Below are 18690 nucleotides of genomic sequence, written 5' to 3'. Positions count from 1 at the left end.
TTGAATCTAGTATGAAAGGTCTTTAATTAAATTTAACTTTCCAAGGCACCACAAATGCGTCCAAATACGTATCTAAGTCGTTAAGGGTTAATTTCTTTAACAGTTTCAAGCAAATATTCAAAATAAAGTCAAAGCAATAATAGAAATACTATAACATTAACATTTCAACATTGTTTATGCTACAAATTTAAGAACGTTAAATTATCATGTTAAATATTTTACCATGAAACTGTTGCATCATCTCTTTTTATCACATCATGCTTGCAGTTGTTTGTATGCTTAAAGTAAATTTAATTCTTTCCCACTCATAATTAAAGTGAAGATGGCTATGTGCAAACAGCATAAAAAAGAATAGCCTGCGAGTAACTCGCAGTCTGTTCAGGTTTTATGCTGTTTGCTGCTAATCAGTTCCTAAGGGTTGGAGAAAAAGCATTAAAAACTTGAATCTAGTAAGAAAGATCTTAAACTTAATATAACTTTTTTAAGGGATTACAAATTCATGAAAATACATATCTAAGTGGTAAAGTGTTAAACAAAACCTGCATTGTTTTGTTTTCTGTTTCAGTCATGGATGATCTGGTTGATTTGCCAATAGCTTTTAAGCCAGGCCAAGTGTACTTTCTGTGCACTGTGCGTCTGCAGTCCACACAGCTTGTGAGGGAAATGTCAATTGTCGATAGCAACAAAGAATTCTCATCTAGACACAGTCTGGAGTGGAAATTCTTATTTCTGGATCATAGGTAATATTATACAATTATTTACCCTAACCCCATTGAATATGATGTGAGTTAAATATGAAGTTTTATTTTTATGCCCCCTTTTGAAGAATAGGGGGCATATAGTGATCGGACTGTCCGTCTGTCTTTCCGTCCTTCCGTCACACTTTGCGTTTAGGTTTCGAAAAATGCTCATAACTTCTATGTCCCTTGAGGTATAACTTCATATTTGGTATGCATGTGTATATGGACAAGGCCTTTCTATACGCACAAAAAAAATTACCCCTGTGACCTTGACCTTGAACTTGGGGTCCGCTTTTAGGTTTCGAAATCTGCGTTTAGGTTTCAAAAAATGCTCATAACTTCTATGTCCCTTGAGATATAACCTTCATATTTGGTATGCATGTGTATATGGACAAGGCCTTTCCATATGCACACACATTTTTACCCCTGTGACCTTGACCTTGAACTTAGGGTCCGCGTTAAGGTTTCGAAATCTGCGTGTAGGTTTTGAAAAATGCTCATAAATTCTATGTCCCTTGAGATATAACCTGTATATTTGGTATGCATGTGTATATGGACAAGGCCTTTCCATATGCACACAAATTTTGACCCCTGTGACCTTGACCTTGAACTTAGGGTCTGCGTTTAGGTTTCGAAATCTGCGTTTAAGTTTAGAAAAAAGCTCATAACTTCTATCAAGCGTTTATAGGGGGCATAAGTCATCCTATGGTAACAGCTCTTGTTATAGTAACAATTTAACCCATTTATGCCAAGTGAACTCTCCCATACTTCTAAATTGGATCAATTTATTTCCAAAATTAGGGATGTCAAGTATATTTATTTCTATATTTAGAATATTTCTCACAAAAATTCCTTTAAGCAAACAGCGCAGACCCTGATGAGACGCCGCATCATGAGGCGTCTCATCTGGGTCTATGCTGATTGCCAAAGCCTTTTTACTAGACGCTAGGCATACATAGGTTAAAATCAATAAAACACCATGTGTGTCACAGATTATTGAGTAATGGGAGGATTCCATCACATACATCATATACAAACCACTAATGAAATACCAGAACAAGTCATACACACTCAAATGCTGTAATTTATTATTCTGAAAAAGAAAGTTGCTATAAATAAATGATTTTTTCTGTTTAGAAGAATGAGGCTGTAATAGAGTGCACATACTTTACTGATTGACAAGCTGTATCCAAGTATTTTGACGTGACACAGTTATATGCCTATTTCAGAGCTCCACCCATAATTGGGTACCTCCCGTTTGAAGTTCTCGGCACATCTGGCTACGACTACTACCACCCTGATGACTTGGACGGAGTCACTATCAGTCATGAGCAGTGTAAGATTTAGCAATTTACTTTTCTCTAATAGCCATTGTTTAGTTTTTGTGTTCAGTAATGATGGTTAATTTGCCATTCATATTCATTTTGCCCTATAGTGTAAACTTCCATAATTGGAATATGAAGTGCAAAATGGATTTTTGTAAGAATTTAGAAAAGAACCTTAATATTCTAATGTTTAGTTTTAGCTGATCTACTGAACTTATAATTTGAGCTATCCTACTTGCCCAATTCAAAGTAATTTTTGTGCTCTCTTGTAAAGGTGTTTAGTGCAATAACTCTGTAACGATTACATTATATTTGTTTGAAATTTCACACATTTGTTATGGTCATTGGGTAAGGTTACTGACAGTTTTAAAACAAATTAATAGTTGAGAAAATTTTGCTGCTGTTGGTTCTTTGAAAGGGTTTTTAAGGGTATCAGAGTATCCTTTATTGAATGTTCACAAAGTAAATAGTTCATGTTCTGTGTTTAACTGTGTACACTGAAATGGCAGTCGTTCAGTTTTCAGCACAATATATGTTCGTTGCAGTAATGAAGACGGGAGAAGGAACATCGTGTTACTATCGCTTCTTGACCAAAGGACAACAGTGGATATGGCTGAAGTCTCGTTACTTCATAACATATCACCAATGGAATTCAAAACCAGAGTTTATCAACTGCACTAATACAGTCGTCAGGTAGGCATGCATGTACTCTCATTTATAAAAGCAAAAAAGGTTATGAATGTTTATCAAATTTTAGATGCCTGTTAAAAAAAATGGGTGAAAGAGAACAACTATTGCCGAGGAGCTGGCAGGGGGCTGCATCCTGGAGAATGATGTTTGCTCAAATTTATACAAATTTAAGTTTAAATCAGGTCATCTTGAAGCATGGTGATAATGTATGTGGGCTAAAAAATCTTAGCCAAGTTTAGAAACTTGCCAGATTGCATGAAGCACTTCAGAATAATTACCCTGGATTATCCCAAATTGGCCATATTAATTCACAAGGTGTTGTTTGGTCAGTAACTTTATTTTAAATCAACCAATCTGGATATAACTTAAGATAAAGTAAGCTTTAATAATAGAGACCTAGCCAGGGATTGTATTTGGGGCTAGTCAGGTCAAGGTCATGGTCATTGTTACTAAAAAGTGAAAATGGTTTTCGCTCAATAACTTCTTGTTAACCCTTTACCTCTCATATACGTATTTTCATGCATTTGTAGTCCCTTAGAAAGTCAAATGTAATTAAAGACCTTTCTTACTAAATTCAAGTTTTAAAGGCTTTGTTTTCAACCTTTAGGTATTGATGAGCAGTATTGACATAGCCGTTTTCACTTTTTTCTTAGTGGGAAAGGGTTAAGTGAAGGTATGGAAAGCGGTTCAACGCATAATCCCAAGAAACTAGGTTTCTCATGAGAACCTAGGTTTTCAAATGAGAACCTAGGTTTTCAAATGAGAACCTAGGTTCTTGTGAAAACCTAGGATACCAAACGAGAACTTAAGTTCTCAGAATGAAAACCAAGGTTCTCATGATAACCTAGAACCTAGGTTCTCATGAGAACCTAAGTTCTATGTGTCTATGAGAACCTAGGTTCACATGAAAAGCCTAGTTTCTCATGAGAACCTAGGTTCTCAAGCGTAAACCAAGGTTTTCAAATGAGAACCTAGGTTCTCATGAAAACCTAGGTTCTCATGAGAAACCTGGTTTCTTGGGATTTCATAAACCTTGGTTCTAATGAGAACCTAGGTTCTCATGAGAACCTAGGTTCTCGTGAGAAACCTGGTTTCTTGGGATTTCATAAACCTAGGTTCTCATGAGAACCTAGGTTCTCATCAGAACCTAGGTACTCATGAGAACCTAGGTTCTCATGAGAAACCTAGTTTCTTGGGATTATGCGTTGAACCGCTTGCCATAATTAACCTCCAGTTGTCTCCCATTGCTTGGTACACGCTGGCGGCATATGTGTAAAATGAATAGAAATAGGCGTGAAACCGTGAATGTTTCTCCCCAAGAGCATTTTCTGAACAATGTTCAGACAATGCTCAGTAATATTCTTCGAAACATATCTGTTGAATATTTGTGACAACAGGCATTAGCCGTCGGTGACCGCCTCTTGTTCATGTTTCTGTGCATTGGTGTTCTTGAGAAAAGAAATTGGTAAAGTAATCGGTCGACATTGGTCTGAACACGTTAATAAAAAATTGAAGTGTTTATGAAATACATCTTTAATTGTAAATATTATTTTGAGACTAAAAATTCAGATCAATCGTTACATAATACATTGTTACAGCATTAAATGAGTTTCAAATATTCAGTTCCCTTGTTCGGGCCTCAAACGACTGTACGGTACAGTTTTCTATTTTAAGTATGTCTGTGACCTACATGTAGGAAGCAATCATTATGGTATAAAATACAAGTTTTATCTCTATTGATTATGTGTAATAATGTTTTATTCAATCGTAAGATATCGGCAACACTGCAAGAAAAACGTATGCGCTAAAGACTTTGCAAACATATTTCAATAACTTGAGATATGTGCAAAAATAAAGTTCTTAACGGCGTGTTTTCATTCTGCCCAGCCCGTGTGTAATCATATGTGAACCCCATTGATCCTGCGCCCTGAATAATATGTGTCCCGTATTCCTCACGAGCAAGTTTACACCGTCCGACGCGTAATTCTGAAAACCTAGGTTCTCAGAGAACCTAGGTTTTCAGAGAACCTAGGTTTTCAGAGAACTTAGGTTCTCAGAGAACCTAGGTTTTCAAAGAACCTAGGTTCTCATGAGAACCTAGGTTCTATGAGAACCTTGGTTCTCATAATGAGAACCTAGGTTCTCATGAGAACCTAGGTTCTCTGAAAACCTAGGTTCTCAGAGAACCTAGGTTCTCAGAGAATCTATGGTTCCCAAATGAAAACCACGGATATGGCAAGCAGTTCAACGCATAATCCCAAGAAACTAGGTTTTTCATGAGAACCTAGGTTCTCATTCTGAGAACCTAGGTTCTCATGAAAACCTAGGTTTTCAAATGAGAACCTAGGTTCTCATGAAAACCTAGGTTCTCATTTGAAAACTTGGGTTCTTGACGCCATGTGCAATCTTCAAGCGAGAACCTAGGTTCTCATTCTGAGAACCTAGGTTCTCATGAGAAACCTAGTTTCTTGGGATTATGCGTCGAACCGCTTGCCATATGAAGGTTTTGCATTCAACTTTTCTGTAGAGATAATTTACATGGAGACCTAGCTTGTGATTGCTTTTTTGCTTGTCAGATCCTGGTCCAAGTTAATGTCATTTAAAATTTTAAAAAAACGTTTTCCGCTCAATAAATTAAGTTAGGTAAAGTTGTTCTTCTTAAAATAAGTGTGTAGGTATCTTACATGCAGAACTAGCTTGGGTTTACATTAGTTACAAATCTCCATAAGGTCATGGTTGCTGTTAATTAAAATAATAGAAAAACAGTTTTTACCCAATAACTTGTGTTTAGATTGAGGTATTGGGTTGAAATTTTTCGAGTAGGAAGCTTAACCGCAGACCTAACTAGAGAATTACAATTATTTTATTTAAATAAGTGTACTATATTAAATGTTCAAGATCTGATTTTAATAGAATTGCCATGTTTCTCGTTATCTCCATTAATTTATAAGACATCATTTTTGTACAACAAATTAATACATTCTTCACAATCAATTTTACCCAGATCTCTGATTGGGCATATTTTGTGACAAGTTTGCACTCAAAATTGATTGTAAATTGAAATTAATACATCTATTAAAACATTATTAAACAACTTATTCATTTTCACACTTGTAATATGTTTATATAGCTATGCGTCAGTGCGGGCACAGAAGCGCAAGGACCTTGGTTGTGATGATGCTACAGCCAGCCATGAGCCAGTTGCCAAAATGCAGTTAATGTCACCATCGTCAGCTTGCTCTATAAATGTTCCAGATTCCAATGGTAGGTGACTTATTTGAACCGGGCTTGATAAAATAGTTTTTACCTGAAAAATTACAATTCATAATGCAATACTACTACATAATGTTAAAGATTAAATACTAATATCTTGAAATGCATGGATACTTGACATTTATGTGTTTCAATAGAAAAAGAAATTAACCAAAATACATATTCAACACTATTAATTATTTATTAAAAACGGGGGTTTAATACATATGCGTAAGGTGTCTTCCCTGATTAGCCTGTGTTGACTTCCCTGATTTCCCTGTGCAGTCCACACAGGTTTAGGAGAGACTATTTTTAAACATAAACTTCCATAAAAGCGGAAACTTGCATCTCTGATAAGCCTGTGCAGAGTGAACAGGCTAATCTGGGACAACACTTTATGCACATGCATTAATCCATGTTTACCCAGAGCACAACTCATATTTATTCAGCACCATTCTATGCCTTGTACCGTATGTCACATTACCTTCTTGTAGCTTGCAATGTATCTGATGATGGTAGTGTGGAGAAGGGGCCCCAGCAGCCTACGTCGACATCCCATCAACGCTCACACACTGTCTCACAGCAGCTGCAGAAGTTCTTACACAGGCACATACAACAGCAGCAGCTGAAGCAGCAACAACAACAGCAGCAGGACTCTGTAGGGAAGTCGATATCCAGTCAGGCGACCCAGGCTATGAGTGCAACTAGTACCACGTTCTCCAGCCAGCACCTGCAGAGGTTCCTGTACAACAAGCCCACATTACGTGCTGGGGAGAGTCAACATGCGAGGATACTGTCTCGGCCCAACATATCAACAGCGACTGCACAGTGCATGGTGAGGAGCATGCCCTTTACATCTTCTGATGCCTGGGAGCACTTAGAGATTGGCCTGTCCATTATTCTGTCTGTCTGTATGAGGTTAACAATAGATGATTTATTTGGTATGACATGAATACTGCCTGCAACTCAAGCTTTGATATGTGCATGGATGTTATATTTGAGTATTCTAAAGACACCAACATCACCTGACCTCATTTTGACCTTGACATTGACAGTGTTTTGACTTATTCAGCTTTATGTTAAATTGATATATTAACAGTCAATACATTTGGCAAAAAATCTTTTAAACTTTTATTCAGAACTTAGCAAACTCAGAATACCTGACATATTTTCACCTTGACATCGGCCAATATATCAATATGGTAGGTTCTTGTTGGGTCATTGGTTCTTGTTGAGTCATGGTTATACAGATCGTATGAAATCACTTAATAGAACATACGCACGCTGTTCTGATAAAAAGTTTGACATAGTTGGCATTCGTTTCACAGATCGAAAATGAAACAAAAACTGGTAAATAGCAATTTACCATAACTCTATGCAGTCTTATAAAACAAAAACACTATTTCTTCCTATATATTGTTTCTCAGTAACACAAAATCCCTTATTTATGAGTATTTTCCATGTGACAGTGTCTGTTTACATTTCACAAATGACGGTCTGCGCATGCGCACAGCATTTGCTGTAAATATGCTAAAATTTTCCTAGGTAACACTAGCAAGTGTTTCCTAATTGTTTTCTTATTGTTAGAAATTTGGAAAATGATGTAAAAAATGTATCAATTAATAATAAATGTGTTAAATAATGCTTGTCAGAAAAAGAAATTGTCAGAATGAAGGACCTTATGTTGCAAGAAATTATTCTCAAGTCTGTATAATATTAAAGTTGTTCAATTGATATAATTGTTCATATGTCCATTGTTTGAGATGTTAAATACAATACATATGTTTACTTTAACAAACCACGAAGTTGATTATAATTTGTTTAAACAAAAACCAATCATTTTTTTTCTCACTGTTGTAGTCTATGCGTATGGCAGTCATCAACTTCTCACTGTTGTAGTCTATGCGTATGGCAGTCATCAACTTCTCACTGTTGTAGTCTATGCGTATGGCAGTCATCAACTTCTCACTGTTGTAGTCTATGCGTATGGCAGTCATCAACTTCTCACTGTTGTAGTCTATGCGTATGGCAGTCATCAAATTCTCACTGTTGTAGTCTATGCGTATGGCAGTCATCAACTTCTCACTGTTGTAGTCTATGCGTATGGCAGTCATCAACTTCTCACTGTTGTAGTCTATGCGTATGGCAGTCATCAACTTCTCACTGTTGTAGTCTATGCGTATGGCAGTCATCAACTTCTCACTGTTGTAGTCTATGCGTATGGCAGTCATCAACTTCTCACTGTTGTAGTCTATGCGTATGGCAGTCATCAACTTCTCACTGTTGTAGTCTATGCGTATGGCAGTCATCAACTTCTCACTGTTGTAGTCTATGCGTATGGCAGTCATCAACTTCTCACTGTTGTAGTCTATGCGTATGGCAGTCATCAACTTCTCACTGTTGTAGTCTATGCGTATGGCAGTCATCAACTTCTCACTGTTGTAGTCTATGCGTATGGCAGTCATCAACTTCTCACTGTTGTAGTCTATGCGTATGGCAGTCATCAACTTCTCACTGTTGTAGTCTATGCGTATGGCAGTCATCAACTTCTCACTGTTGTAGTCTATGCGTATGGCAGTCATCAACTTCTCACTGTTGTAGTCTATGCGTATGGCAGTCATCAACTTCTCACTGTTGTAGTCTATGCGTATGGCAGTCATCAACTTCTCACTGTTGTAGTCTATGCGTATGGCAGTCATCAACTTCTCACTGTTGTAGTCTATGCGTATGGCAGTCATCAACTTCTCACTGTTGTAGTCTATGCGTATGGCAGTCATCAACTTCTCACTGTTGTAGTCTATGCGTATGGCAGTCATCAACTTCTCACTGTTGTAGTCTATGCGTATGGCAGTCATCAACTTCTCACTGTTGTAGTCTATGCGTATGGCAGTCATCAACTTCTCACTGTTGTAGTCTATGCGTATGGCAGTCATCAACTTCTCACTGTTGTAGTCTATGCGTATGGCAGTCATCAACTTCTCACTGTTGTAGTCTATGCGTATGGCAGTCATCAACTTCTCACTGTTGTAGTCTATGCGTATGGCAGTCATCAACTTCTCACTGTTGTAGTCTATGCGTATGGCAGTCATCAACTTCTCACTGTTGTAGTCTATGCGTATGGCAGTCATCAACTTCTCACTGTTGTAGTCTATGCGTATGGCAGTCATCAACTTCTCACTGTTGTAGTCTATGCGTATGGCAGTCATCAACTTCTCACTGTTGTAGTCTATGCGTATGGCAGTCATCAACTTCTCACTGTTGTAGTCTATGCGTATGGCAGTCATCAACTTCTCACTGTTGTAGTCTATGCGTATGGCAGTCATCAACTTCTCACTGTTGTAGTCTATGCGTATGGCAGTCATCAACTTCTCACTGTTGTAGTCTATGCGTATGGCAGTCATCAACTTCTCACTGTTGTAGTCTATGCGTATGGCAGTCATCAAAGCAAGTAACCTCCTCTGCAATGTTTTTGTTAAGAGAGTTGACAGCATGCACATCTTAACAATCAGAACCCACGACTCAACCAGAACCATACTTTTCAATTTGCCAGTTTGACACTGTCAACATATTCATTATTTTGATGTGAATAAACATTTTGAAAAAAGGCAAAAAATCTAATGACCAAAGGTTAATAATTATATTCATAATGATTTATGGTCATTTATTTATAAAATATTTGAGATGTAAAATATTCATGAAAATTACCCATGACTCAACAAGCATATAGCATACTGACAAGGAATCCACTGGGCATCATTTGAGCTTCGTCCTGGGAAAATGGGCTTAATGCATGTGCGTACAGTATAATCCCAGATTAGCCTTTGCAGACTGCACAGGCTCACTGGGGACAACTCTTTCTGTTATTAAGGAATTTTTATATGTCAAGGAGGTTTTTTCTCGACGAAAATCCAGTGTAGGTGGACAGTGTAGGTGGAAAGTGGTGTCCCTGATTAGCCCTAGCAGACTACACTTGCCAATCTGGAATTGAGCTTAGTTTTTCAACAATGAGGCTCATTTTGGGAACAGGTCCTTTTTTCTTGAAGAATTACTTAATATCTTGTTCTAAAGGTTAATCCATAAATTGTTCTCATGTCTATTCAGGTGCCGTCTGTGAGTAGTACTCCGACAATGTTGACAGTGCTTTCCAGTCCTGCCACTGATGTCAGCCCCATGCCTTCACAACTGGTTAGTGTGTACCTCTAGCCTACCCTTTATAAAAGCCACCATTTAGGGACCCACTCTTAGCCTTCTCATACGAATTTTGAATATTTTTTGTTAAATGCCTTCTCATACGAATTTTGAATATTTTTTGTTAAATGTACCTGCTTGATTCTAAGAATGCTGTACACTTGATTACTGTTAACTAAAACCAATCACTATCAAATGCCATTATTCAGATTATTACAATTATTTGGGAAAAAAAAAAAATGTTTATAGACTTACAGATAAAACAAGCTGGCTGCCTTTCAATACATCAGCTTTGCACTTCATTTAGTATGAAGATATGTATCCTTTTTTCCATACTTTTAAGTTCGACTTTTCGAAGAAAAATGATAGCTATCCTACTCACCCCGGCGTCGGCGTTGGTTAAATTTTTATATAAAATATAAACAAATTAACACTATCAAAGATAATTAACTCATTCAAACTTGGAACACTTCTTTATGGCAACAAGACACTTGTGTAGCTCAAGGTGCATAACTCTGTCAGCATTAATTTTAGAGTTATGCCCCTTTTTATACTTAGAAAATTGAAAATTTGGTTAAGTTATGTGTTTAGGTCCACTTTATTCCTAAAGTATCAAAGCTATTGCTTTCATGCTTGCAACACTTACTAACTATTATAAGGGGACTGTGCAGGCAAATTTATGTAACTGACTGGCATTTTGACAGAATTATGGCCCCATGATGGCTTATGTTATACTGTCAAGCACTCAAAAAGTCGAGTGCGCTGTCTTCTGACAGCTCTTGTTTATGGGATGGTAATTTACTCTTAGACAAAAAAAAAAGATTGTTAAATTTCTGACTCCAGATTTACAACATCAACCACAAATGTTTAGGAATTCAAGTGAGCCTCCATAGTCATGACACAACAGCTAAGACTCTTATCACCTGTCACATATTCTTAATGTTATTCTCACCTTTTTTTATATTTTTTATATTTAAGAAAAGTTAATTGAAGCAGTAAAGATGCCAGTGCAATATATATGAGCCTCTCTCTGGAAGAACCGCTTTATGCGTGTGCTTAAAGTATCGTCACAGATTAGTCTGTGCAGTCTGCCTAGGCTAATCAGGGACAACAGTTTTTGCTTTTGTGGTATTTTTTGCTTAAAGTGTCTTCATAGCTAAAATCCAGTTAAGGTCGAAAGTGTCTTTCCTGAGGTGTATGTGCGTTTAGAATCGTCCCAGATTGGTTATAGGAGAGTTAAGTTTAGAAAGGTTTCACCTACCAACAATTGATGAAACCAACTAAGGCATTAGAAGACATTATTATCAGCCATTGAGCCCTGCTTTTCAACAATGGGGCTTAATGCATGTGCAGATCAATCTGGTATGACATTTTACCCACATGCATTCATCCCTGTTTTTCCAAAGCTGTAAACCTTCTAAACTGAACTCTTCAAGAACCAAACTTGGACGATTCTGCACATGCACCTGTATTGTCTATGGTTCAGGACATGCTGCCCTCCAATGTGTACATGACGCCGGTGCAGAAGCAGCTCCACGAGCAGCTGCAGCGCAAGGCCAGCCAGGTACAGTCCCTGATCTTCCGTCAGCAGGAGGAGCTCAAGAAGATACACCAGCAGTTGTTGTTCACCCAGGTACCACAGGTGCCCGCAGCCTTCAAGACTCCTCCCTCTCTCACACCCAACTACAACTCAGATTCAACAGGTATGTACTCAGTTGTTGTTCACCCAGGTACCACAGGTGCCCACAGCCTTCAATACTCCTCCCTCTCTCACACCCAACTACAACTCAGATTCAACAGGTATGTACTCAGTTGTTGTTCACCCAGGTACCACAGGTGCCTGCAGCCTTCAAGACTCCTCCCTCTCTCACACCAAACTACAACTCAGATTCAACAGGTATGTACTCAGTTGTTGTTCACCCAGGTACCACAGGTGCCTGCAGTCTTCAAGACTCCGCCCACCCAACTACAACTCAGACTCCACAGGTATGTTCTCAAATGGCTGCCAAGGGGCGGGACATTTTTCCTTAAATGGCTATATATGACTATAGTAAAATCTTGTTAACACTCTAGAGGCCACATTTATTGTCCAATCTTCATTAAACTTGGTCAGAAGATTCATCCCAATAATATCTTGGACGAATTGGAAAATGATGCCGGTTGGTTGAAAAACATGGCTGCCAGGGGGCGGGGCATTTTTCCTTATATGGCTATAGTAAAACCTTGTTAACACTCTAGAGGCCACATTTATTGTCCAATCTTGATGAAATTTGGTCAGAAGATTTGTCTTAATGTTATCTTGGATGAGTTCGAAAATGGTTACGTTTGGTTGAAAAACATGGCCACCAAGGGGCGGGGCATTTTTCCTTATGTGGCTTTATAAGGCTTTAGTAAAATCTTGTTAACACTCTAGAGGCCACATTTATAGTCCGATCTTCATGAAACTCGTCAGAAGATTCATCCCAATAATATCTTGGAAGAGTTAAAAAATGATGCCGGTTGGTTGAAAAACATGGCCACCACGGAGGCGGGGCTATTTTCCTTATATGGCTATAGTAAAACCTTGTTAACACTCTAGAGGTCACATTTATTTTCCGATCATCATGAAACTTGGTCAGAAGATTTGTCCCAATGATATCTTGGATGAGTTCGAAAATGGTTTTGGTTGCTTTAAAAACATGGCCACCAGGGGTGGGGCATTTTTCCTAATATGCCTATATATTGATAAAGTAAAACCTTGTTAACACTCTAGAGGCCACATTTATTGTCCAATCTTCATGAAATTTGGTCTGAAGATTGGTCTCAATGATATCTTGCATGAGTTTAAAAATAATTATGTTTGCTTGAAAAAAATGGCTTCCAAGGGGCGGGGCATTTTTCCTTATATGGCTATAGTAAAATCTTGTTAACACTCTAGAGGCGACATTTACTGTCCGATCTTCATGAAACTTGGTCAGAAGATTCATACCGATAATATCTTGGACGAGTTCAAAAATGATGCCGGTTGGTTGAAAAACATGGCTGCCAGGGGGCGGGGCATTTTTCCTTATATGGCTATAGTAAAACCTTGTTAACACTCTAGAGGCCACATTTATTTTCCGATCTTCGTGAAACTTGGTCAGAAGATTTATCCCAATAATATCTTGTTATCTCAGGTGAGCAACTTTGGGCCTTTCAGGCCCTCTTGTTATTTTATCCAGAGCTACTGTGCACAGTAGTACTACTTTAGTAGAGGATAACAGGGTTGTTCTCATTAACCAATTGTCAAGTAAAGTCATGAATCAAAATCATGATTCATATTAACTTCCCTCAACCAATGGTGACATTTGATTCAATGGTTGGATTTTAAGTATCACATACTGTAGCCAATCTGATTCCCTGTGTGTTTCAGACAGCCTAGTTGGTATGCTTGGTATGGACAGTCAGGATGCACAGAGTGTACAGAGCCAGTCACCCAACTCACCCCAGCAGGGTGCTAACAACCAGTCCATGTCTATAGCGGCTATGCACAATGTGTCTGTGAACCAGTCTCAGATTTTGTCGTTTTCCATGCTTCCAAATGATACAGATTTCTATCTCTCAATAGCAAATAACTCAGCAGATCATTTGTCAAACAACCAGTAGTTGGAAAGGAGGAGACATAAATACTGTGTCTTACCTAAACAAAATGGCTGTGTTGTCATTCTGTTGGATCAAGAGATAGTCCTCACCTATTTAAATTTACGTGGATCGAAGTTGTCAAAGCTAACGAGATAAGCTTATAATTATGGCCAAGTCATGACGCTGACTTGGGAACACACTTGGTCATTCCAACAATTTGCTCGTGAAGAAAAGGCATGGAAAGATCAATTAGAAGAGTGGTTTCCAGCAACATGACAAGTGTGTTGTATTATCCACCGATCAGCCACCGATATCTCTCTAGGATCACAAGTATGACACTGTAAATAAGTAGTGCTCCAGGGTTGTGCACTGTTTTCAGTTGTGCTTCACCAATATACACTGTTAATTACCAGTGATATACAGTTGTTCCCTTTTTGTTAAAAGTACTATTGCTTTTGCAAGTTTAAAACGATCAGAATTTTCCATGTTTATCTATTTGTTTTGTGTTTCAGAATGTGGTGTTTATAAATCACAGGCATTAGTTAAATTAAATATGCTGTTTTTGATGTGGAAAGGAGGAAGCCTATAGAAGTAAACCAGCAAAAAAATAAAGATCACAAGCATTATATAATACAAATGGTTTCTGTACAATATCTAGAGAATGCTTTATTTAAGATTATATATATTAGTATACTGGTTAGTTTGAAAGAAAGCAGGCCCTGATCGATTCTGAGCTTAAGAAATCAAATATCAAAGTCACAGGGTGTTTGGTATAATTAAAAAACTTACTAATTGCACATGTTGACATCATTGGAGTTCATGTTTGCATACATCTCCTGATATAATTAAAATTATGAAAAAAGATAGTCAAGTAAACATTTGCCACTTACATATCTCAAATTTCACCTGTACTAAGTTTATATAATATTTTAAAGATACCAACTATTTATGCTTCTTTGATCTTCCAAAATGAAAGGTACATGAAATAAATGTACGAAATTTGGGTGCTAAAAAATGTTGTACTAGCATTTTGTTTGTTGCATCACATTGCCAATCTTGCCACTTTGACAATGTGTAAATTAGTTAAAATGGTTGCTGTGTAGTATATTCTAGAGTTAAGAATTCTTCAATGTTTAGTAAGGTCTTATAATAATATCTCTTTCAAAACAAATGAAGTTTTGCTCTGAAAACTAGAATTGGTAAATTATTTACACTTTTGCTTTAACTTCTTTTATGCCCCCGGTAGGGTGGCATATGGCAGTTGAACTGTCAGTCCGTCTGTCAGTCTGTGCGTCCGCCAGAAAACTTTAAATTTGGCCATTACTTTTGCAATATTGAAGATAGCAACTTTATATTTGGCATGCATGTGTATCTCATGGAGCTGCACATTTTTGAGTGGTGAAAGGTCAAGGTCATCCTTCAAGGTCAAATGTCAAATATATGGCCTCAAAGCGGCGCAATAGGGGGCATTTTGTTTCTGACAAATACATCTCTTGTTCTCTTATATTATGATGAGTTTATTTTTCTCATTTATTTGTTTATTTATTGATTGGGAATGTTTTATGTTATTCAAAAGCTCCTAATACTTCTACCATTAAGAGTTTGCATGTTAGTGACTTGTTATGCGTTTTTAAATAAATGTCTGTAACTTATTTTTGAAAACGATGCAACAAGTTTGATAAATGTTGCTTAGTTGTATGTATCATATTACACTATATTGCAAAATACAATCCCTATGTGTATATATTGTACATTAGCATTCCACTGTAACTGACAGCATTCTGATGCTCATGCCTTAAAACTTCTTGTTTTTAAGCCCCCAATGGTACACATAGTTTTGGCATTGCCTGTCAGTCTGAGTTTGTGTCCTCACTTTTTAGTTTCCACTCTCGCACTGATCCTGTTTTCATCTGATGGTCATCAAACCTTCGGAAAACGTTTATGAGCTCAAAATGGAGGCCAATGTAATAATTACTACCAGCCAAATCTGTACAGTCACTTTGGAGTAACAGCTGTCTGTTGAAAATTTCTTTCTACCCAATAAAATTGCCATATATTGATTGAACTTTTATAATAATTTGTCACAAATGTAAACCATTGCAAGAAGATGTGTAATGTGTAACACCTTACCTGAAAGTTCGAGCTATGGTCAAAGGTCACTTTTGGCCAGAAAACATCTTAAACATTAATGCCTCAGCCAAAACATCGCCATCTTTTGATGGATTTTTAAATGCTTGGCACAAATTTAAACTATAATAAGACCTTGTTTTGTGTGTATCTGTTGTTGCCCTACATTATAGGTCAAGGTCACACTTTGAGGTCAGAGGTCAAATTTTGCCACAAAAAAGCTTGTCTGGACTGATTTTGTCATTCATCATACACATTTTAAATAACTTACCAGAAATTACCACCTTGATGAAATGTGATGTTGCCTGTACACCAGCTCATACTTAAAAGTCAATATCAAATTTGGCCATAAAACAGTGTTTATTTGACGAAGGTTTGATGTGTGGGTAACCATATCATATGGACACAATTCTTTCGCAAACTCACTCTGATAGTGCTATGGTAAGAGCTGTAGGGAAATAGTGTTATAAATGTCCGTGTTTTTGTTTGTTTTAGCGTGTGACTTTGGGATTTTGAAATAAATAGTGGCAATATCATCATCTCAAGACCACATGTCACATGCAACTACCAGTGTGGTAGCTTCAAGATAAAGGTCACGAAGGAAACTTTTAGGTCGTGCATGTAAGTTGTATGACCTATATCTTTGTCCTGCATAATGAGATTTTGAAACAAATCTACACTAATAATCAATATATCTGGACGATGTGTTGCATTCAAGTGTAAGGTAAAGGTCACAGGGGACTCTTGAAGTCATGCATAGAACATGTTTATTTATTGATAGTTGATGATCATATGATTAGTTCTATTTCTTAATTATCTTTGGCAAAATTCATCATTTAAAGATGAGCTTTCTGAAAGGTCTACATCAAATATGTGAAATAGGCTTAATGTGTTACAGCATTTTTAAAGGACTGGTATATATATTCTGTATTATCCATTCACACAATGTGTGGCAAATGACAATCGTTTTCTTAACCCTTTACCACTTAGATATGTATTTTGATGCATTCGTGGTCCCACATAAAGTTCAATTTAATTAAAGACCTTTCTTACTAGATTCAAGTTTTAAAGTTTTCATTTACAACCCATAGATACTGATGAGTAGCAAACAGCATAAAACCTGAACAGACTGCGAGTCACTCACAGGCTGTTCTGGTTTTATGCTGTTTGCACATAGCCATTTTTACTTCGCTTCTGAGTGGGAAAGGGTTAACAGTGAAATATAGCTGGAAATCTGTGTTCTTGGGTCACATTTTAGTGTTGATTCTGGCAAAAAATAACATTCCTAGTCATTCCAAGTTTGTAAATACTGATGATACTGTTGCCAAGTATTTTTAATATTCTTTACACAGGCTTCAAAGCTATAATTAATTATTTACATATAATTATAAGCAGGTTCTTAATGAAAAATTGTGCAGGAAAGATTATCACTGTTTAGGGTGTATAGATTATTTGTATATTAGACATTTCAAAATATGTTGTTTATAAGCAGGTTCTTAGTTGAAACATTGTATATAAAAGTTACACTGTTTAATGTGTATATGTTGTTTACGTAACTTGTTGTTGTTTTTAGATGTATATTTTATCAATAGTTGATTGTAATTATGTTGTTATTTTTAATAAGGGCAACCCAGAATTTACATTTATCATTTTATCTTGCAGCTTTATATCTTCAAAGTAAAGGTTCTTATATTATCTTGTTGGTTCTTACAGGTAAATAAAAACTCACAATAACATGTTCTTTAAAGCTGTATACAATTTACATTCAATTAAAGCATGTCTGATTTTCATTCACCTTTTATTTGTAGGAATTTTGAAAGTCTGTTGTATAACAATTGATTACAAAACTCCACGTGGTGAGTGAAGTGTTCATATAGTAGCTATCATCTCAGTTTTGATCATATACTGGCCATGCTCTGTGAAGAGGGGGTTTAATACATGTGCATAAAGTGTCGTCCCAGATTAGCCTGTGCAGTCAGCACAGGCTAATCAGGGAGGACACTCTCCGCCTTAAATAGATTTTTGCTAAGAAGAGACTTTCTTTTAAACAGAAATTATCATACAAGTGGAAAGTTGGAAATGTTTTCTTTTTCTTTCTGCAAAGGCACATTAAAATGAGATCGATTTCAGTTCTCTTTCAAGTTGTGACTTATTCTGGACCGAGTGTGAGGTTGTGCTAGCCTTCAACTCGGTTTAAAGTTCCAATATTTTGCATCGATAATCCCATTGTGTCATTTTATTTACACAATTTATGTTCTGTTCAAAAGAAGAAGATAAAAAAGAATTTTTCTGTTGATAGAGTTTCTAGAGTTTCATTGTTTGCTATATTAAATAGGTTCATTCTAAATAATCCGTTTATACTGTTTGATATAGAATATGGCCAGTTTTCTCAGTCTGTCTTTCTAGTGTTGTTGCTTTACATTAATTACATCTAGTTCATTTTCTGGTTCCCAATTGTGAACCCAACTTACACTGCATGTAGTTATATGACTACGATATATATTATTGATGATTGTTTGAATACGTCAAATATGTAGTATGTTTTTTGTGATCATGCTCACTTCATGACTTGTACATAAAAAAGCATGCGGCAATGTCCTGTTGATTTTATGCCAAAAAATGTTAATAAAGCCAAATAGTTTATCATTTGTTCCTCTTTATTAGTCCCCTACCGGTTTCACCGGAGGGGACTTATGGTTTGCACTCCGTCTGCCAGTCTGTCTGTCCGTCACACTTTTCTGGACCCTGCGATAACTTAAAAAGTTCTT

General features: G+C 36.9%; 1 protein-coding gene across 1 annotated transcript in view; it reads left to right on the top strand.

Moving 5' to 3' along the window:
- The window catches only part of LOC127853879 (circadian locomoter output cycles protein kaput-like), a 35001-nt gene extending 16436 nt beyond the window's left edge, over window positions 1-18565 (top strand). The window contains exons 8-15 of the mRNA XM_052388679.1: window positions 566-740; window positions 1970-2076; window positions 2611-2758; window positions 5886-6019; window positions 6502-6842; window positions 10109-10192; window positions 11682-11898; window positions 13587-18565. Of these exons, the coding sequence (XP_052244639.1) occupies window positions 566-740; window positions 1970-2076; window positions 2611-2758; window positions 5886-6019; window positions 6502-6842; window positions 10109-10192; window positions 11682-11898; window positions 13587-13819 (1439 nt within the window). The 3' untranslated portion in view covers window positions 13820-18565. The remainder of the gene's footprint in view (window positions 1-565; window positions 741-1969; window positions 2077-2610; window positions 2759-5885; window positions 6020-6501; window positions 6843-10108; window positions 10193-11681; window positions 11899-13586) is intronic.
- Window positions 18566-18690: the final 125 nt, after the last annotated feature.

This window comes from Dreissena polymorpha, chromosome 12 (assembly GCF_020536995.1).
Source record: "Dreissena polymorpha isolate Duluth1 chromosome 12, UMN_Dpol_1.0, whole genome shotgun sequence".
Classification (NCBI taxonomy): domain Eukaryota; kingdom Metazoa; phylum Mollusca; class Bivalvia; order Myida; family Dreissenidae; genus Dreissena; species Dreissena polymorpha.
The sequence above is the reverse complement of the archived record's forward strand: the minus strand, read 5'-3'. Positions and strand labels throughout refer to the sequence as shown.